The following is a 21,890-nucleotide window of genomic DNA, read 5'->3' as shown; positions in this document are numbered from 1 at the left end:
ACATGCCTGTGTAAAAATAAGAGAATTCTCACCTTTCCAATAACCATGATACGACATAATCATTGTAAATTTTGTTTAAAACAATTATTATGATTAGTGTTTAGAAGATGTACACTTGTTAGAAAGTATTCGAGTAATTCTATCAGAATTTACAATATTGTTGTAGGCATACGGTATCTAAAGGCAAGCAACTGTGGCATCGTGTTACAGTGTGCACGAAATTTGAAGCACCTAATCATACAATAATTTTTAACAAGGAGATAGATGTCATACCCACCAAGGCTTGTCTATGACATCCTTGGAGAACACGTACCGAAACCTTGAACTAAAAGGTAACCATTCTATGATCTGAGATGGCTTTTTGATGGATTTAGGATCAAGGCACTTCTGCATCGAATCACGCAGCTTCTTGTCAACACTCTCCATGACCCATCCAAACAGATCATCTATGCTTATTGATGCTTCTCTAGAAAACCTTTCCAACAATTTTGGCAGAAATACTTTTCTTGACCTTTTCACAATTACATTTGCTTGGAGAAACTCCCTCTTGGCAATATTTAGTTCTTCACTTATATTTGTTGCTGAATAAACCTTTAACTGCAACATTGTAATTTTTAGATATAAAATTCTTAATCAACTCTTTAAAATCAGGGTAACAGAGTGCAAGGAGTATTATAGATGAAAAGTGAAATTACATTCTTCATAAACCAAAAACTAGAAGTTCAATTAGTTTAACAGAGATTTTTTTTAACTCCTGGTAAGTCTTTTTTACCACCGGACAAGGCTCCCGAGAAAAGTTTTCCCATTTATATTCAAATATATTTTTATAGCAATATGCTTGTGAGAGGAAAATTACCACAGGATCTGACAAGGCGCCAGTACAAAGGGCAAAGCAGACAAGGGGTTGGGATTTAGTAAGACACAATTTGGAACTGAGAAGTTGTCTTTCTTCACCACTTTTCTTCCTCAGGGCAGCAGACACAATGCTTTCAAGCCACTGTAAGTGATAAAATAACAGACAAAAAAGAATAATTGCGTGAAATTTTTTATTTTGTCCTAATTAGGTGCCAATTTAGGCGTTAGAAAAATTTATTTTGAAATTTTCTTTTGAAACATAGCGAAACAATATCTGAAAACAATATAGAGATTAAAATAACTGCCTAAGCATTTCGTCACTTGCGAAAAAGAATAAAGTTGATTACTTGCATCATTCTCATTCGACTGGCGGCAGCGGATGCAAATCATAAAAAGAGTCAAGGAGGTTTAATAGTCAGACACGTTTGACAGGACTAATCCCTAAACATACCAAGACAATATATATTGAGAGAATTTTAAAGTCAAAGATAGCGTTAAGGAGAGTACCCGTCCAATCCTAGGCGTCCGGAAGCAAAATATCATTTGTTCTATGGCATTTGCACTTACGATATGACCGCCAATGTTGTAAGCAGCCTGCACTATACAATTGTACTCATCAATTGACAACGAGTATGATATATAGTAAATCAAAAGAATATGTTGTCAACGAAGAAAATTCATATACCAATGCTACTTTGAACGCAATTAGAGAGCTTTATTTTCTTTCTACTTATTTTGATTTCCCAAGTTGGTTATGAGAAATAAACAAGTTATTTGGTTGTTACTGGCCTGAGCTTCGCCAGAAGAATAATTTGAAGAAAACACAAACCTTCCAAATCTTCGTTATCTGAAAATTATTCTCCCTGAACTCATAAATACAATGTGCTTCTAACTGAACAACAAATGAAATTAAATAAAAATGTCAACAGAATGAATGGCAAAAAATATGCAATTGCCATTCATTCTGATGACAAAAAAAAAGTGAGCTACCTTGTGAAACAAGGCTAGCCTCCTGAGAGAGCCCTGGGGAATTCCGTATGCTAAGTATGCCTGACAACAGGAGATCAGAGTTATGCATGCTGACTTCCAGAATAAAATTACGTATGCTTGAAATATTTTTAAATAAAAATCATTGTTTATTACATGCATAACAAGAGCATTGTGCACATTGATCCAGAACGCAATTTGTGCATCGCCATCCAGTTGACTGAGTTTGACTTTTTCTAGTTGTTCAACTAGAACTCTGAATATAAACGGGGAGGGGAAAAAACAAGTCAGATCACCAATTCAATAAGAAATTCGGTGCAAGAACATAGTATTACAGTATAAATAAACAACTAAGGTACCTAATTAATCGTGTGTTAAAAAATGTACACACATCTTAGATTCCCAATAAAGATATGGTAATTGTTAAAAACTCTTGCTATAATTATCTAAAAACGCCTACTCCATGAATTTCCAAGCAAGGAAATAAGTTGAAGGTTCATCACGGCCTTTAAACTATTTAATGCCATGTTAATATTTCAATTGAAATTGTCATACTTATCGAACCAACCTGTAATTGCTGATGGCATAAGAAGCGTGAGAAGAATGACGTTTATGAGTAGATATCCATGAAATTTCAACTGATGATTTGCAAGACCAGTCACGATCGTCTCCAATACCATGTCGAGGCTGTATAGCATTAGTGGATGACCTTGACAATAATGGTGATCTACCATTTTCAGCATTTACAGAGGTTGCACTACGAAGCCAGCAATATACAGTGGCCATGCATCTCACCATTTCCTCAGAAAGCTTGCTTGGACACTGATACAGGTGGTCTTTCAAAGTACGCAAAATTGGACTTTTCTCAATTGAAGAAAACTTTTCCTGTACCTGACATGATTTAAACGATTTAAACGAGAATGTTCAGTACAGATATCACATAATTTGAATGCATGAATCCATGTGGGAATTATTTTTCCTTTGGTTAGAATTCATTCCGGATTTGATTTGGCAAAATGTACTGTAGTGCTTCGGTTACTAAAACACTGGGTTTATAATCATATAACCAAACATGCCAAACTTATAAAGTGTAAAGAAATGGCTGATTCCTTCTGGTGTTCTAAATGCGGGGTCATTAGAACTGGACATTGGGAACGGACCAGTACGCGAACAGGCCACAGCCCACGTGTCCTATTCAATTCTCTCTTGAAAACAATTTTTTTTTTTTTTCATAAACCAGTATGAAATGGACCAAATGATTCAGTTCTGGCGATAAATTAGAGAACCAGGCCAGTACATGTCCCAGCAGTGGTGTCGTGGGACCTTATGAATATGCCACATATCCTTGATGCCAAGCTGGCATTTAATTAACTAGCTATGCCAGTGGAGGTGACCTAGAAAGCTGGAAACATATCAATCCCATTTGTCATCCAGAATTGAGCTTCTACTATCTAAATTCAACTCCTAATAAGAAACTAGAGCAATAACCACTTGTACTTTACAATAATAGGTTTAAATATGTTATACTTCTCAAGGTAATCTTAGAATTAATTTTTAAACATAGATTAAGAAAACAAATATGTTTTCCAATAAGAGATAAAGTTCAATATGGATATGATAAAAAAAAAATAACTATTTTCAAGGTGTGTAACAATTTAAAAATTCTATACAGCAATTGAAACCCTGAAAATAAGGTAACGAAAACTGACGGAATAAAAACACATTCTTAAACAGTTTTCTCTTGAAAATATTGATTTTAAAATTTCAGTTTGACCATTATTCAATGCCAAACAAACCGATAGCTCTGAATACGTATCGGTGTACTTTTAGGTTCAGTAAACAACACTATTTACACCGAACATCTTTCAACAAGAAATTATATTTGAGAAAAATGGCAAATTATTAATAGCAAAAGCAAAGAAAAAAATCAAGGTGCATATGAATAACAGTAAATCAATATCAACGTATCATACCTTGGTGGAATCAGAACTAGTCTTTTTAAAATAATTGTTGTCTTTACCACGTGAAAAAGGAGTGTGATTAGATCCAAAGATTCTATTCCTCAAGTCGTTGCTGGAAACTAGAGCTTGGAGTGGTCGTAGAGGGAATTTTTTTGATGAACAGAATGCGCTTGAAATTATACTCGGATGCTTCCTAGATCCTTGCCTTATATGAGCAGGTGAAGCAACAGCAGAACTTTGTTCAGAAGGTGGCCGGCTAACACACTGTTCAAAAATATTTCTGTAAAGAGAAAGTACTTGCTGCTCGCGGCTTGTAACCTCTTCTTCAAGTAACTCAATTTCAGCAATCAAGTCTTTTGTCTAAGGAAAAGGAGGGAAAATGGAAAAATAGTTATTTATATTCCGTTAAACAAACACTTGTGGCCATGTGTTAGACGAGCCATTTCAAAAAGTATAAAATAAATTTAAAAATGACATCAAGCAGGAACCTTCATAATTCACATTAAAATAAAAAATATATACCCATTAAGTTAAAGTGAACAGTCCACTTATTCCATTTTAGTTATTTATCATCTAACTATTTACACGTGAGCCAATTTCTCTCTCATCTATTTTGTGAGTGGAATTATAGGGGCGAAAAAGTCAACCCACTCAAAGGATTCCTAAAAATAACCCTTTGACGAGGCTCATTTCACAGAAATCACGTTGAATCCTATCCATTGAACATAAATATATAAGCTGCGCATCAGATTTCTCAAAGGATATACATACAGAAAACCTGCATACCTTGGTTTCCCGAAAGTTAGACCAGTTAAGTAGAAGATAATGACCAAGTTAGGTTTTATTTGTACAGGCAGTGACTGACCTTTATAGTTTAAACTGTACGCAAAGCACAGGACCAATAAAATCTTATACCAATTCATAATTGAATAGATTAGAAGACTGACAGAGCAATTATAAAATTTCTGATCTTTTGGTATAGAATTCCTAATATCTTAAAAGCAAAATCATCCTGAAAGGTTAATGTGTTAGGTAGAGGCATAAAATTGAGTTGCATCTTTAAAGTGTTAAGCTAAGGAGGGAATTACGAAACAATTTATGGTATAATAAGGAAATTTTTTAGAATAAGAAAGCGGTCAGGTTCATGTATGGTATCTTCTACAGAGATCATCAGGACTGTTAATAACGCAGTGTGGATATTACCTTAGTCATATGAAACCTTGACATGATCTCTAGTCACATTTGAAGTTAAACAGCTAAAGGAAAGGAACCTATTGAATAAATCTTGAAAAGCCACCTGAACAAAGTCATGAATGACATTACCTGGGCAGTAAAGTGCCTGTGTCCAGGAGATAGAGTGCTCGAGGCTCGACCCATCGCCCTCTCAAGTAGAATGCGCATAGACCTCTCCTGTTGTAGGCGTAACTGTAGTTGCTCAACCTGCAAATCATTAGAATGAGGGACTCAAACTTTGCCTATCTTCATATACCCAAGCGTTCGTTTTCAGTTGGACATTTTTGGACACAAGATGATTCCCAAAATCTACTTGCTTTTGTAATTCCACAACAAAGGACTTCGATAATTTTTTTTCGCCCTTTGAAGACTGAAGAAATTATGCTAAATTTATTCTAGAAATAATTTTTTTTTTTCAAGTTCCATGATGATTATTTTTTTCGCCGTTTTAAAGATGGCTCCCGAGCTCTATATCCAGTGGATTGGCTTTGACCCCTTTATTCCTTTTTCCCTACTTCTTAATTTGAACTTTGTTATGCGTATTGACTAAAAGAGGAAAAAAATCAGATTGCACAACCAGACAGAATGGTTGAAAATAAGGTGCAGAACCTACAGGTCCAGATATACGGAAAAATAGGAGAGAAGAGCTTACATCTTTTTCTAAGTTTGCTCTATGATTTGAAAATGTATTATTGTTTACAGAAGAGAGATTGTCATGCGAAGGACTCCGTAACCTAGAAGCACTCACTGAAGGTGGCGAAACCTGTTCAAATCATGGTAAAACCAGTGAATTAACTTCCGAGTCAAATTCAAAATCAATGTACAAAACGACTATACTGAGCAACTGCAATGCAATAATTGTTTGTTCAGACGAATAAAACGATTTGAAAGTTTAAACATCAAATTAAAATTTCGGTCTCACAAAGGATTCCTTGCGGTCCTTCTCAACTGGATGCAATGCTCCACCTCTTTCGTTCTTCAGATTCCTTTCAGAAGCACTGAAAAAAGTAAATGTAAAAAAAAAAAAAAAAATACCGTGACACAAAAATGAATCAGCTGAAGACAATAAGTCAACAAGCATAAAATAGTGTATCTAAAGAAACAAGATCAACATTTTTCCACGACATAATCCAGCTCACGCCATATTTTCCAATTCTCAGGAAAACTAAAATTTCATTAACACATTGAACCCGAGCCAACCAGCCAGCAAATAAAACTAAAATTTCATTGGCCAAAACAAACCAGTTACTTTAAAAGAAGAAAAAGGAACCATGCAAGGAATACAAACGAGGCAAATTGAAGCCCAAAAAACCAAAAATCTCGATCTCAGTTTTCTCATAAAACATATTTACTAGGAAATGCAGCTCCCAGTATCCAAATCACGTCTCTAAACATTGCAAAATTTCCTCTGACACTCTTCTTCATTTTCTGCACTTTGTTTTTACATTTGAAACGAAAGCAAACCGTAAATGCCCACCGACAAAAATTCACACTGACATCCACACATTACTCAAAGCAGTGAGTGAAAGAAACAAATTAATATTTGGCAATGGCATTATTATTCATATCGCAACAAATAATTAAAAAAAAAATAAAGAAAAAGACCTCTTAGATCGTTTGTGTCGAGTTCCGGCGTAGCGATAATCTCGGTGATCCTCGTGCGCGTGGCTCTGTTTGTGAAACACGCGGAACTCGGTCATTGTTAATTGTTAGAATGCGCATGGGGAGTGATGTGTGATGTTGTATGAAGAGGCGAAGTTTGAAGCGGATGCAAAATCATAAATGAGAAGTACAAATATCTAAGGCGCAGGAGTGGAAGAAAGAAAGTGTGTGGGCCTGGGTGAATTGAATGGGAAGAGAAGAAGGTTCCACAGGAAGAATAATTGAATTGAATGGAATCTGAAAAAAAGAAGAACGTGAATGTGAATGCGAAGTGTAAAATAAAAATGGTGAGATAGGTTACCGAATCAGTGCGGCAACGAGACAAGATAGGTTGTGTCCCCGGTATTGAATTGGAAAGGGTTTGGGTGGTTGAGCGCATTCAATGATCGTTGATCAACCTCCACAGTGATTTCAACCACGAACTTAACACCAAAGAAGAGTGAGTTAGTGAGTTAGTGAGTGAGTGAGTGTTGGTTTGACTCGGTTTCGGTTGGGTTTTGCTTTCGATTTTGAGGTTGAATCGTTCAATCAATGCATCATACTTTATTGATTCACAGCAATGTGTGTTACTATGTTGGCATTTACCCGCGTTTAAAAAACTGGAAACGTAGACAATACGACTCGTACTTGATCCTCTAAAGTCAATTTTATTTACGGTCACGGTCCTGTAAATCTGGACCATTCATTAGCTGATTCGGTGGTAGTTGACAATGATTTAGAATGTGATCAATAGCCTCACAGGTTCTGCTGCTGTGGAAAAATCCAGCTGGAGGATGTGCACAGAAAGAGAGAGGGACTCTGACGAGAGACACTCGCGGGAAATAATTTTCTCCGACTTTCTGTTTTCATTCTTATTTTTATAATTATAAATCCACTTTATTATTGCTATTTAATTTCGTCGCTTTATTAATTAAATGTTCAGTTTAGTTTTTTTAGTTTAAGTTTTGGGTCCCCTATTTCAATATAATTTTTTATTAATATTCAAAAAAATTTATTAATATTCAAAATTTTATATTTTTTAATTTTTAATTTTCATATCTCATAATTGTTATATTATTTCTTCATTTTATTTAAACTTAATTAATAAGTTAGTTCGTATATATATATATATATATATATATATATATATATATATATATATATATATATATATATATATATATATATATATATATATATATACACACACATTAATAATTTAAATTTTAATATATTTTAAGTAAAATTAATTTCGTCCCTCTATTAAATTAACCAATTTAAAAAAGCTTTTTGAATTTCTTTTGTATCTTTGATATTCAACACGTGATATTTTTGAATGTAACTAATACAATTTTATAAATATAAAAATCAAATTATTAGTTATATAATTTTCAATATAAAATGCTCATTTTTTTCATTACTCTCTGTATGATTGAAAAAAAATGCTATTTTAAAATTTTAAAATAAAAAATATTTTTTGTTAAAATTATTATTCTAAAAGAAGAGAGAATGTTAATAATCGATATTTAATTATTTATCTTTACTGATTAACTTGTTTATTTAACGTGTATTTTCAAAAGTAATCTTAGTTATTTTTTTGAAGAAAATTGTTTACCCAAACTTTCTCACTTTATATATTAAAAATACAATGTTCTTACAGATAAATCGATATAAAATTGTCCTTTTATTGACTGAAGATTTTTAAGTTGACATTTACATTTTTTAGTTGATGAGTAAAATTAAACCAACTCCTTTTTTTCTATTAAATTAAGTTTATTATAACTCAAATTAAAATATATGAATTACTAATGATTATTTTTTTTCTCCAAAAGATAAATCAATAAGTTTTATAAAACTTCAGATAAATTTATCCATGGAAATGGAAACTATAATTTAAAACTTTATTCAATTTAAACTTGTGCATTTTCATTGTTGGTAATGTAAATGTTAACTATTGCGGCATTTTATGTTTTGGTTATTAATTAATTGTGGGTGTTTACTTTTTTATGTTTATGTATCCATTTATTTGTTTAATAAATATTTATAAATGTATTTTTTTAAATAAAAGTTATGTCTATTTATATATAAATAGATTATTTAATAATATGTGATATGATAAAATAATAAATGTCATCAGAACAAAATTAACTTATAAAATGAAAATTTATTATATATTGTAAATTTTTATTATTATTGTATTATATAATGGTTATGAAATTGTGGTTTGTGATTATATATATAAGCAATAATTTAATGATTATGAAGAAACTTTGTTACCGAACCTAGTTTGCAATGTCTATGAATAGGTGTGTTGTGAGTGAAATTGAAATGCCTATGATTCAGTGGAATCATTTCCTTGAGTAGCCGGTTTCTCACCCTATACCACCCAACGTAGCTTCATCCTCTCACCCTATTACCACCCAATATATCTTAATTAATGTCAACTACAATAATCCAACCAGTGGTCATAATAAAGGAATTACAGTATATATAGTATACTCCATACTCATTCATATCTAACATAGGCTACTTTAAAAACATGATTTAATGCAATGTATATTATATTGTTTTTTTAATATAACGTGAAATAAAACATAGTTTTATATTATAATGTAATATATTATTTAGTTTAAGGTTAAATCATTTTATTTGTTTCTATTTTTTTTTAGAAAAAATCAAATCGGTTCCTTTTATGCACCTTAATTTGGTTTTTGTTTTCAAAATTTTTATGTAATCAAGTCTTTTTCCTTTTAAACCAACTCTAACATTTGTATAGAAATGATTCAATTCTACATGTTTTAAAAATATACAATAATTTAAAAATATTGAAAAAGTTAATAAATTTATTTTATTTTATGAAATGAAATTTATAAATAGGTTTAACGTATTTGTTAGTTAAATTAATTTTGAATTTTTTTTTCTATTAAAATTATTTTTTATTAAAACTTTAAAATATTTTTAAGTAAAATTCAATGTAAAATATTAATATAAATGTTATAAATATTTAATAAAAAAATATTTGTATCACATTTATATAAAAATTAAAATTTGTTTCAATCCAAAGTGGAATCAAATTGTTTAATTAAAAAAATTATAATTGAAGTGAGACAATAAAAATATATAAATCAAATTAACATTAAAGAAGTGCATCTAGCATGTTATCATTGTCATATGAGATAAGGTAAGTTTTACATGTAGTAATATTTTATTTAAAAAGAATAAAAATAAATTATAAAATGTTAAAAAAAAAAACATAAACTAACATGTGACATTTCTTTAAAGGTGTTAGTATATTACTAATTAAAGAATTTGATTACATCAAAATTTTTAAAATAAAAATCAAATTGAGACGCATAAAAAAATAGACCAATTTAAGATTTTTTTGCAAAAATAAAACAAATGAAATTATTTAATCTTAATTTAACTAGTGTAATTGTTATGGATAAAGAATTTGTTTATGTCTCGATATAATGTTTTTTTGTATTTTTTTTTCTTGTCCTATCCATAAAAAAGGGTAAGTATTAGTTAATTTTATTGTTATGGTTTATTTTTAATTATTGTATTGTTTAGATGAAACATATAATCGTAAATCTATTTTATTTTGTTGAAGTAGTTTTCCTCTTCAAAAGCATGTTTGGAGTTTTGGTTTTTTTGTTTAAATAGTTTTAAATTTTCTTTCTTATATTTGTCAATAAAAAAGATATTTAGTTAGTAATTTTGTTAAATAACATGATCAATTATGTGAATTTTACCATAGTTAATCTAGAAAGGTATGCTATATTAAAGATTTATCATGACATCTAAAGTGAAATAAGTGTTTTATGTCATTAATCATATTAAAGATGATAAGTGGTTATTTAAGGAAAAACTATGCATAATACTCATTGAATTGATTCTTGATATTAGTCGAACTATGTCTTCAAAAATATGTCATTAATGAAGTAGACAATTGTTAATATAATTTTTTCAATAAAAAAATGTACCAATTGCACGATAATAAGTAGTAAATAATTATCATTCTATGAAAAATATTGTGCAATATGTGACAACAATTACAATTGATAATTAATTTTGATAAAATAATATTTTCATAGATTATGTTATTGTTTAAGAAATTAAAATTGTGTAAAAACAAATGAAACTCTTTTTTCTCTTTTCAAACACTTAAAATGAGAAATAAACAACAAATTTTATGTTCTATTATTGTTAGGATTAAATTTTACCAAACTTAACTCTTATACATATAATTACTCAATTTCTCTCCAAATTAATATTAAAGTCAACTCACAAGTTAACTCAAACCCTATTTTTTTTAGTGGAATAAGTCTAAGTTTTCTTAGCAAGAATTAATTTCTTAAACACTTAATAAGCAATTTTGCTTTCACAAAAAGGATAAGATAATTAATGAATCAAACTTCATTCCTAGATACAAGTTTGATTTAAGTTTGATTATGTATTTTGCTATGATTTTAGATTGAAAAAGATATTTTCCAATACCAAACGAATTAAGTATCAAACTATGGATAATGAGTCCACCACAAGTACTAGGAAGAATGAATGTTAACATTAAATGAAAAGACATTTATACATATAAAAACAATACCAATTACATAAGAGTTTAATGAAGAAAATGGTTTTGACTATCCATTTTTATGAAAAACATAAAAAGAAAAAGTGAACAATGGAAAAAAATGGAAATACAAGAGGAAGAGTAGAGGTCTTCAAGCCTAGCAACCTAATTGCGTTCAAGAGTAACCAATATTCAATTACTTATAAAAAGATAAAAATCAAAACTAAGTTAGAAATAAAAGGGAAATTGATTTTATTAATGTAAACTAATGAAATGGGAGACAATTGACATTATCAACCATGTGCATGCCACATGCAATAATATCACAAAGATACACGGGAGAGCCCTCGAACTTGAAAATGTATACAATTATTTTAATTTTATACTTTATAATTCAATAATTTTATATCTAATTAGTAAACTTCATTTAAAATTTAATAATTTAAACAAATGCATGTATGATATACTCCTTCTCATTCATAAGACGAGGACGTGAGTTAATCACATACTCAAAGAGAATAATTGTAAAACTAGGTCGAAAGAATTAATTATAATCTACAATATTGATTAGCAATTACTATTCAAACTTGATATATAGATTAAGTGATAAGAGAATACAACATAATATCTACTAATTATGTGGCCTTAATAAAAACAAGATTAATATTCTTGTTAATGACCAATACCATTCCACAAGTAGTGAAGAATCAAAATTAGCAAAATATCATGATATGAAATCTTAACTAATTTAAATTTAATCATAAACATATATAATTCACATTATAAATATAAATTAATATTTATTGCGTGTATGACATCTTAAAAAGTTGAAGAGAATACAAAATAAATCTCACAATGGGAGCAAAATGAACTTCAATTTCACAATATTATTTCATGGGATTATAATAAATTAGAATAAGAGATGTAATAAAATAAACACATTTCTCTCGTCTTATTGATTGAAATTTGAGTATCTATAAGTATTTTTTTTCACTATGATAAATAAAAGAGAGTTCATCAAAAATCATCAATGAATTACACATTTGAAAAAACTAAAATGTAAAAAAGTGCATTGTAATTAATTCCTATCATAAACTGTATTTGAATGTTTAGTTATATATTATTTGAAATTTATATCAAGATGTTTATGTATCTTAAAAAATAAATTAAAAAAAGATATATTGAAAATTGAATCACTATCAAATATGTGTAAAGTTAACATCTATATTTACTCGTCTTTTTCTACCCTTTAAGAACTTCCTTCCTTAAATTTTATTAGCATAAAGAGAAAAAGTTGTCACTGTTATAAAATTTGGTAACCTTTATCCTCCTATAACGTGAAGTGCTCATTAATAACTCAATTTAAAACATTAAAAGAAATTGTAAAATGAACGTAATAATCATGAAAATAATAAAACATGTATATATAAAAATAACCTAACCGTTATTACATTACTCTCATATATGTCTGACATATGTGTTGATTGACAAGCCGTCAAAATGGGTCACTCCGTGAGTTAATCTGGCTCACCATAGGTTCGGACCGGATTAGATTTAAAAAAATTGAATTTTTTTTATACGGGTCAGATTTCAATCCGCCTCATTTAAACCTCGCACATGCGGATTGAACCCGTGGTGAAATGGGTTGACCCGCCAACCCACCTACCTAATTTTATTTTTTTAATTTATTATTTTATTTATGAAATTCTAAAAAATAAAATATTCTCTTCACTCACTGTGCATACCAAAAAAGCTCTCACTTGTTTATTGAAATTCTTCAAGGAGCAGGTTTTTTTGTATGTTTTTTTGTGTTTGTTTTTGGATGACATTTGAATTATATTGTACTTTTTATTATTATTTGAATTGTCTTCCGTTTAACATAATTTTTTGAGTGAAATTTTTTAAATTTGAATATAGAAAGTTTGTAATTTATTTTTATTTAAAAAAACTCTAATTAAATGGACTAGTGAGCCAACCCGTTTACCCATTAACATGTGGTGGGTCGAGCCGGGTTCAGATTTTTCTGGCTCGCTAATAAATGAGCCGGTTTGGGTTGGCTCACTAAGTGACCAACCCATGGTGGACCGAGGCGGGTCGAGTTGGGTTACTCGTCTTGACAACTTTAGTATTTTTATTTTAACAAGTCATTTTATCTGAACAAGTTATTTAATCGTTATTTATTTATTATTATTTTTTATTTCACAATTTAAATTATTTTTACATTGATTTTTTTTTTCAATTTTTACCGCGTGAGTTTTTCACACAAAAATGTGTTGTTTGTATATTTTAGCATAAGGATTATGTATATATTTTTAGATAAAATCACAACTTTTTTTTTTCTCAAAACAAAATTGCATGCCTAATAGTCGATTTGTTGACTGATTTTAATTGATTTGAATTGTAAGAAAAATTTGAGGAAGCTGATTCAATGAAAATGATAGGTTGAATTTTTCTTTTTCTACTAAAGATGAACTCAATATTTCCCTTGCACATCACACCATTTAATTAAATGAGTAAATATAAAATATCAACGGCTTTTATTACGTGTAATAATCTTACATAATTTAAAAATTGATATTAAATACAATTTAAATATTTTACTTATTTAATTTTTTTAAAAAAATTGTGATAAATTAAATTTGTACAATAATAATAATGTTATATATTCAAAAGATTCTTCCAACTTGCAGACCGCGTAAAAAAAGCCAAAACGGCATGTCGTTTAAAAGAACACAGGAGACGACAAGCGAAAGGTTAGTGGTGGATTGAGAGAGTGCGGTGTTGGTTGAAGATGTGGAAAGTTGGTGGTTGATACTTGATCCTCGACTTAGCGATTCAGACAGAGAGTAGCCAATGGCCCGAAGATTCCCTCGCGTTATGGGATTAGCCAAAATGTGCAGGAATAGGAACATCTCCTTCAAATCTTTGGATCCCCCTTCCTCCCTCACCCATGGAATCCACATCTTTCATTGCCCTGTAACTAACATTCTATGGTTTTTTTAGGTTATGCTTTGGTTTGTGAATTTTTTTTACTGTGTTATCATTCCAAAGGAATTTGAAATCGCTTTTTGTGAATAGGACGCGGTTGGAATTGTTGCCAAGCTATCGGAATGTATTGCTTCTAGAGGGGGAAACATTCTCGCTGCTGATGTTTTTGTTCCGGAAAATAAACAAGTCTTCTACTCGAGAAGGTACACTCCTTCTCTAATTTCCGTCATGCTTTTATCGCACTCATAACAGTGTTCGAATCCTTTGTGATATATGTCTTCATATTGTTGTCTAACCATATATCGAATAAGATTCTGCCTCTGAAGGAACATACCTGTATTAAACCAAATAATGTATAGTCCATGTTGTCTTGTGAGCTGACTATGATTTGCATGCACGAATCATTGGGTCATTGATAAAACAAAACTTAAATATAATTCAATAGTCGTTGTCTGTAATCAAGTTCAGTATCCTTGACAATTTTAGATGAAAGCAATGGTTTAATAGACGCAATGCCAATTTTGGTTGGAGAACAACACTAAAAGCATCTAAGGTTTATCCTTGCCAGTATTATTTCTATCTTTAAGTTTTTGGGATAAAAAGAATATCTCTATTTTTGCTAACACTGACTCTGCTAAATTCTTCCAATCTTATTTCACTTATATGAAGGAATTTTTTAGCCTTCTGCCTTAGGGACAGTTCTTAACAAATACTAATACCATGTATGTATGCTTTATCATGTACCGATGTCCGGTTTGTAGTGTTTGAGGTCCACAACCCAGTGCATGTGAAGAAGCATCAAAACTATAGTGTTTAGAAGGATGGCGGGAAGGAAATGGGTATATGGAAACAATACAATCATTGCAGCTTCAATAATTTGTGTTAATTATTGCAGTGATTTTGTTTTTGATCCTGTTAAATGGCCACGTGTACAAATGGAGGAGGACTTCCTAAAGCTTTCACAAACTTTCAATGCAATAAGATCTGTTGTAAGAGTGCCAGCTCTGGATCCTAAATATAAGATAGCAGTTCTGGCATCAAAGCAGGTGGGCATTATCACTCTTTTTATCTTTTTCCCCTTCAGTTTTCAAAAGAGATCTATAGAATGGTGAATATAAATATATTTTGAAGTTATTGTTATTTTTCTGCAGGACCACTGCCTTGTTGACTTATTGCATGGATGGCAGGACGGAAGATTTCCAGTAGATATTACTTGTGTAATAAGGTGAAATTTCAGTAATTACACCACTATATTGATTTGTATTTTTTCTCCTATTCTTGTATTTTTATTTATTTATTTTCTTACCTGATGCAATGACCAGTAACCATTATAGAGGTTCAAACACCCATGTGATTCGTTTTCTGGAAAGACATGATATTCCTTATCATTATTTATGCACAACGAATGAAAATAAAAGAGAAGGGGAGATGTTGCAGCTGGTTCAGAATACTGATTTTTTAGTACTTGCGAGGTATATGCAGGTAAAGAATTTTACACAATTCATGTTCTCACTGTATCTATTATATTTCTATTATTTGATAGAGATTTTGATGATTGGGCTTATTCTTTAAATTTGGGTGCTTCTGGGAAGAACTGGCTCTTCTCTGCGTATGCTTGTTATGAAATCTGGGTAGTTTATAATTATCTTGGATAATAAATCAATGTTCATATTTGATAGTATTGAACTATTAATACTTACAGCATTGATTTATATGCAAAGATATTGTCTGGAAACTTTTTAAGGAGCTACGGGAACGATATAATTAACATTCACCATGGCCTGTTGCCATCGTTCAAAGGTGGCAGTCCATCTAAACAGGTTGGTTTACCTGCACTTTTATAGGTTAAATTTTTACCACTTTTAACCATGTGTTATGCTCTTTCTAGTTTCTTTCTTCATTTGTATAAATCTTTAATAGGCTAGAGTATTTTGGCAGGCCTTTGAGGCAGGTGTTAAATTAATTGGTGCAACAAGTCACTTTGTAACTGAAGAACTTGATGCCGGACCTATAATTGAACAAATGGTGAACATACAATCTTTCATACTTCTTTCGCCGCTGTTCAGATTTCTTTACTTCCTTTATAATAACATTTTAACACTAATGTTGATCTGAATTGACTATTTGTGACAATGAACATTAGCATGTTTAGTGCCATTTATTTGTGGTGTTTTTTTTTGTTACACTTTGTGCTGGAGACTTACACAGTAATATTTCTGCATCTGCTTTCTGAAATTCTGATCCATCATCCATGAGACCCCAGTCTGGAACGTCCTAGAGTTAGATGAGACAATAACATAGAGTGAACAAAAACGTAGGTGTAATTAGCATGGTATATGTGCCATTATTAAGGCGATCAAATTGCAAGGCTACCTTCAGTTACCATGCAAGATTGGTGTTTTCTGAGTGTGCATTTCCTTAGATTTTAATCGACATTTATGTTGTTTTCTTGTGTTCTAAAATAATAGCAACCGGGGCACCCCCACTTCTGAAGTGTCCAATTTGTGGTTAGTTAGTCCAATTTCAATGCAGTAAAAAAAACGGAACTAATGGTGGGAAAATATTGCATCAACGTTTGAAATCTGTCTCAATATTGATAAGTTTTTATAACTATTACAATGCTGTAGATTACATTTGCTGTGTTAAGATTCATTAGCACCCCTCCCTTGGATAAAATAGAAATTGATACTGCCGCATAAGAATGCCAGCGGCATGAAATTCTTTAGGTTTCTGTTTCAGTTACATTATGGGCAGGCCAGATTTCCCAGATACATTTGAATCTTACTTTTCACTATAACTATTTTGCCGTGTCATCTGCCAGACTGTAAATCAAGCACGCTTTAAGTATAGTTCAACGTGTATTTATTGCGAGCCTCAAGTACGGTCGATACTATTTATCTGTGGGTAAAATGGTTTAATTTCTTTTGCAGGTTGAGAGGGTTTCCCATAGAGATAACTTGCAGAGCTTTGTGCAGAAATCAGAAAACCTAGAGAAGCAATGCCTTTCCAAGGCTATCAGATCTTATTGTGAACTTCGAGTGTTACCTTATGAAGAAAATAAGACTGTTGTATTTTAAAGAAAAAAGCAAATAACCAAAATATATATGCGCACCAAAATGGGGTGCTTTTGTATTTTTATTCAATCATTTTGTTGGAAAATTCAATCAATTTCTCACTTTAGTTGTAAAATATGAGCTTAAGAAGAAGATTGAACTTGATTCCGTGAAATGAATTCTGCAACTTGCTTGGCTTCGTTATCCTGATCGTCACTTCTAATTACTGAATGATTTCTTACGTCATTCTAACGTTAAAGAGAAGAAAACAGCTTTCATTTGCAACCAGTACACAGTGACGTGCATAATTGAGGGAAACAGGCAAATACTTCAATTGGCCCCTATTATATTGTAAATGTTATCAAAAGTTATTGTCTCATTCATTTCTTACGTTGAGTATGGATACTTTGAGGAAAATAATGTATTTTTAAAAAGATGGTGAAAATATGACAGGACAAGATAACTTTTAAGATTTCAAATCAGGAATTTAGGATCAAATAGCCCTTCAAAAACGTTTAATAAAATCAGAATTTTGTTTTCACCTTGATAAATAAAAAATCTGATTTGGAAATATTTCTTTTAGAAACTTAGTTATTAGTTGTGTTTAGGCTGTAAATCCCATCTCTTCAAATAATAACGGGTAATAATGTAATTTTATTAAAGGAACGAAAATTACATGTTTTTCTCTAATTTCCAGGACAAAACAATAATATTCTATTTTGAAAATAGAAAAAAAAACAATTATAAGGATAATCTTAAAAGATAAACTAGTTTTATTTTTAATTTTTCTATCAAACACTAAAATGATACAAAAGAAAACTTCTATGTTTTCTTAAGAAAATAAAGTATTATTTTATAACATGAAAAATAAACATCAAAAGATAAGTTATCTGATGAGATTTCTCGACACACATTTTTTCCACTTAAAGATTAAAGATTGATGAATCAATAAATTCATTTTCACTTAAAGACATGATCACCCAAAATTCAACCGATTTTAATAAAATACTATCATCTAAATTTTTAATATCATATACTAGTCCATATTAATAAAAGAAATGACACAAGAACTACATTTTAAGCTTGAATTTGTTTGAATTATATATTTTGTATCTTTTAAATTTCTTGGTTTTTATAAAATATATAACTTTTTCTAACTTTTCAATAAAATTTATATATATAAAATTTATATATATTTACAACCTTGATTTCTGCTAATATCTTTTTGAAATGCCATTACAATCCCTTTCTTCACCCTTCTACATGTCCCGAAAATTTAGGTGATTTCATACATTCCTTTGGATTGATTTCCAGTTATTTTTCCACACTTAAAATTAAAAAAATCTCTTTACCAATTTTTTTTTTACTAGACATAAGACGTGTGACAGTTTTTGTAATTGATTTATTTCAAATATTTTTAGAATAAATTTAAACAAATCAATAAAATAATGATACCTTAGTCATAAAATTGTTAAAAAAAAAAGTTGTTAAAATATATTTTTTGATCAAATTTTCTCTTCCATGAAGAATGATACAACAATTGAAACCAGTCACGTGTCAGTCGCTGCTAATACTTAAAAGATCTAAAGAAAGTTTTGCTGTCTCAACAGAGTTAACTCGACGAAGCAGACATCCAATCCCATCAACCCACTTTTGCTTGTGGAATTTACCGTCACACTTAAACTCTAGAAGACCTTGCGCAGTTTTCAGGCCAAAGTAGAACTCTTCTGAGCTTCTCCTTTCTTTTCTGTACGGCCACGCTCCATCTTTGTCACAAATTCCATAAACCACACCTATATAATAATGTATGCAATCAAAGTTAGACTAACTCCAAAAACACAGATAACTGGGTAAAAAATAGAATTTTTAACTCCAAAAACAGAGACAACTGGATAAAAAATAGAATGGAATACAAAAAGTAAACAAGTTTAGTAATGCCAATAGATGTTTGGATTAAGGTGGTGGGTATGCAAATGCCAGAGTTTTTAACTAATGCTTACATTTATTCTTTTTGGAGAAGGCTCCTCCAACGTGCTTGCTCTTGATCTTGATTTTGACCTGAGTAAAAGAATTAAAAATTCTGTCTTTAGTATCAGTTTTGTGTCTGAAAACTTCATCACATGAATATTTGTTTTAGCACGGATTTTAATTTGGTATACCTGACACTTCTTGTTGATGTAGACAGAAACATGCTTCCATCGTAATACACCTGAAAGAGTTAATCAAAGCAGCCTTAAAAATAGTGATAAGCAATTTCCTATTGTTTATTGGTTTGTACTTTTGGCTCTTTATTGTCAGAATTTGACTATAATGTAGAGTGTCTTTGTTGTTATTACCTTTCCGTGTGAGCTGCAACAAATCTCCCTCGCATGGAGGATGATGTTCACACATTTGACCATCAAAAGCATGAAACCAATGAGGTTGTGGTAGAAGTACTCTATCATAGGGACTTATAGATGCAGTCCTTTTTGCTTCGTTTGGCATTCTTGCTCTTAGAGCTGCTTCTCCTCTCAAAGCTTTTTTTGCAAAGAAAAAAAAATGATGGGAATCAATGATCAACAGCTCGGACAAATCTTAGAAATCACTTTCCAAAATTGGTAAGAATAAAGATGAACACCCCAATGTTGGGATGATTCAGAGACTGTCCATATTTTCACATATTCAAAGACCAGAACCGATTGATAAACAATGGAAGACTCAAATTTCTCATAAGGCTGATAAAATTTAAAAAGAAAAATACTTTTGCAAAATAAGTTTAAACCCAGTACAGATTAAGCAAATACCTGTTGCAGCTGCAGCTGTAAGAGTCATAAGATCACCAGGGGTTTGAATATCAACAGCAGATTTTACAGTAGAGGCCACATGATCATGATCAGCTCCAGCTTGTTCAGCCATTTCAATGCAATGTGATGCCATGAGTTGTGTGGCGGAAGCCAGAGCAAGGTTCAACTTTGAGTGAGAGCCATTAGAGTTTTCTGCTGCAGCAACAGCAGCCAAGGCCGAAGCTAACCCAGCAATGGACACGGCAGAATGCAAACGGGCATTTTCTAACCGTGCCCGATCTTTCTTCTTTACAGCAACATTAGTGTTCCCATGATGTCTCTGATGAAACCATTTTCCTATGGTTCCCATCTTTCTAGGAGAAGGTATTATCTTACCTGTCTGCAAAATTAAGAGTAGAAAAATTAGAGCTTGTACAGTACAGTACATTTTTTCACACACTTCAGAAGACAAACAGAATTGTTAGGAGCGACTAAATTTTCTTCCACTGATTGATCCACATGTTCTCGGTGCATCAGAACTTATAATCAGAGATAATAGGTAATTTTGAAAACATAATTTTTTGTATTAAACAACTATATCATTCAGAGTTTTGTCAGATTATGAGATTTTATGAAGAATTAATACAAAATGGGCAGAGCATGATGCATGCGAAGAGTTATTACTTACTATTAATTGAGGTGCGAAAATAGCTTCTGGCAAGGTGGCTTGATTCTCGTCATGGAATGTGTGCTTCTGTTTTTCCAGAAGAGCCTTTGAAATTTCTGCTGCAGAGAGACTCCATGACCTGGATAAGAACTCCATAGGCTCATGTGGGGTAGGTGGCTGAGGTATGGATGGTAACGATGGGACCAGTTTGAGTTCATCATTTTCTTGCACATCCTCTAATTCTAACCCATGCCATGAAGCAATTTTGCAAGGTGGAAAATAACCACCATCCATTTTCGTTTCTACTTTTTTATCAACCTACCTTTAGTTCTAAATGTCCAACTCAAGAACTTGGATTACATAGGCAGATAACTAACTAACACACGACCCAAAAAGCACATAAAAGAAGGTTAGTTCGAAGTTGTAATTGACACAAATATATTGGGGTTCCCTGAGAACTGAAAAAGGTAAAGGTAAAAGTTTGGTGTGATTTGAAAGAAGCCGCTGAGAAGTTGCTTATGGAAACGACCGCTGAGAAGTACGTACTTCCAACATCCTTTGCAGACCGTGCCTGATGTTCTAAACCCTTGAATGAATACTGATCATCGAAAAGAAGAGAACACGATGCATTAAAGACCACAACAAAACATTCTAACAAACTTCAAACTTTGGAAGACACAAAACGAAAAAGAAAACCCTCAGAAACTTCAAAAGGCTGAACCCAGAATATATAATAATCCGATTTCTTAAAGTAATTTAAAAAAACAAGTACCCGCTTTACAGAGTTTGCAACCTTAACAGCAGCTTTTGAGTTTTGACCATGCTTTTGCGACCAAGTTGAGTCTGAATAGATTACATGAACACTAATACAAGTCTTGTGCTTTGTACCACCATGAATTCAGGTTGAAGTTGATTAAAGAATCGGGGACAAACCGGTATTCACGAAGCTCAAAAACAAAGCACACTATAAATTTAACAAGACATATTCCCGAATAACCGGACATTGGTTCGTAGGAGCCATGCACAACCCTGTTGTCGATGAGAACACATTTTGATTGGTAATATTATTTATTAATATTATTTTAGAATATGGTCACATAAGATTTGGTGAAAATAGGAATAAAGTGGTTGCAGCGCAGGAGCAGAGTCTATGAATATGATGATACTCCATGG

At 31.3% G+C, this 21,890-nt stretch overlaps 3 protein-coding genes across 6 annotated transcripts; 1 reads left to right on the top strand and 2 right to left on the bottom strand.

Annotated features, from left to right (window-relative positions):
- Positions 1-58: 58 nt before the first annotated feature.
- Positions 59-7,240, bottom strand: LOC106769425. The gene is made up of 12 exons (XM_014655039.2): positions 7,000-7,240; positions 6,642-6,706; positions 5,959-6,034; positions 5,689-5,799; positions 5,127-5,243; positions 3,816-4,163; positions 2,411-2,733; positions 1,999-2,098; positions 1,846-1,905; positions 1,363-1,449; positions 857-997; positions 59-597 (listed from the first exon to the last, which is right to left on the bottom strand). Exons 1-12 carry the CDS (start codon positions 7,075-7,077, stop codon positions 268-270), a joined length of 1,836 nt encoding a protein of 611 aa, XP_014510525.1. The 5' UTR covers positions 7,078-7,240; the 3' UTR covers positions 59-267.
- A 6,726-nt stretch (positions 7,241-13,966) lies between these two features.
- LOC106766853 (formyltetrahydrofolate deformylase 1, mitochondrial) lies at positions 13,967-17,492 on the top strand. Of its 3 annotated transcripts, XM_014651623.2 has the most exons (8): positions 13,969-14,223; positions 14,326-14,438; positions 15,131-15,281; positions 15,387-15,460; positions 15,558-15,717; positions 15,957-16,055; positions 16,174-16,260; positions 17,166-17,492. In XM_014651623.2, the coding sequence occupies exons 1-8, from the start codon at positions 14,101-14,103 to the stop codon at positions 17,310-17,312; spliced, it is 954 nt and encodes a 317-aa protein (XP_014507109.1). In that variant the 5' UTR covers positions 13,969-14,100; the 3' UTR covers positions 17,313-17,492. The 3 variants fall into 3 exon arrangements, with proteins under 3 accessions (XP_022639137.1, XP_022639138.1, XP_014507109.1); XM_022783416.1 differs by lacking the exon at positions 16,174-16,260 and having other exon boundaries at positions 13,967-14,223; XM_022783417.1 differs by lacking the exons at positions 15,957-16,055; positions 16,174-16,260 and having other exon boundaries at positions 13,967-14,223.
- Positions 17,493-18,764: 1,272 nt separating this feature from the next.
- On the bottom strand, positions 18,765-21,795 carry LOC106767606 (VAN3-binding protein). 2 transcript variants are annotated; one of them, XM_014652530.2, is made up of 7 exons: positions 21,490-21,795; positions 20,739-21,315; positions 20,072-20,450; positions 19,625-19,804; positions 19,448-19,497; positions 19,289-19,346; positions 18,765-19,081 (listed from the first exon to the last, which is right to left on the bottom strand). In XM_014652530.2, exons 2-7 carry the CDS (start codon positions 21,009-21,011, stop codon positions 18,846-18,848), a joined length of 1,176 nt encoding a protein of 391 aa, XP_014508016.1. In that variant the 5' UTR covers positions 21,012-21,315; positions 21,490-21,795; the 3' UTR covers positions 18,765-18,845. The 2 variants fall into 2 exon arrangements, with proteins under 2 accessions (XP_014508016.1, XP_022638373.1); XM_022782652.1 differs by having other exon boundaries at positions 21,511-21,795.
- Between the last annotated feature and the right edge of the window lie 95 nt (positions 21,796-21,890).

Source organism: Vigna radiata, chromosome 7, assembly GCF_000741045.1.
Source record: "Vigna radiata var. radiata cultivar VC1973A chromosome 7, Vradiata_ver6, whole genome shotgun sequence".
Lineage (NCBI taxonomy): Eukaryota > Viridiplantae > Streptophyta > Magnoliopsida > Fabales > Fabaceae > Vigna > Vigna radiata.
This window is presented reverse-complemented; position numbering and strand designations above follow the sequence as displayed.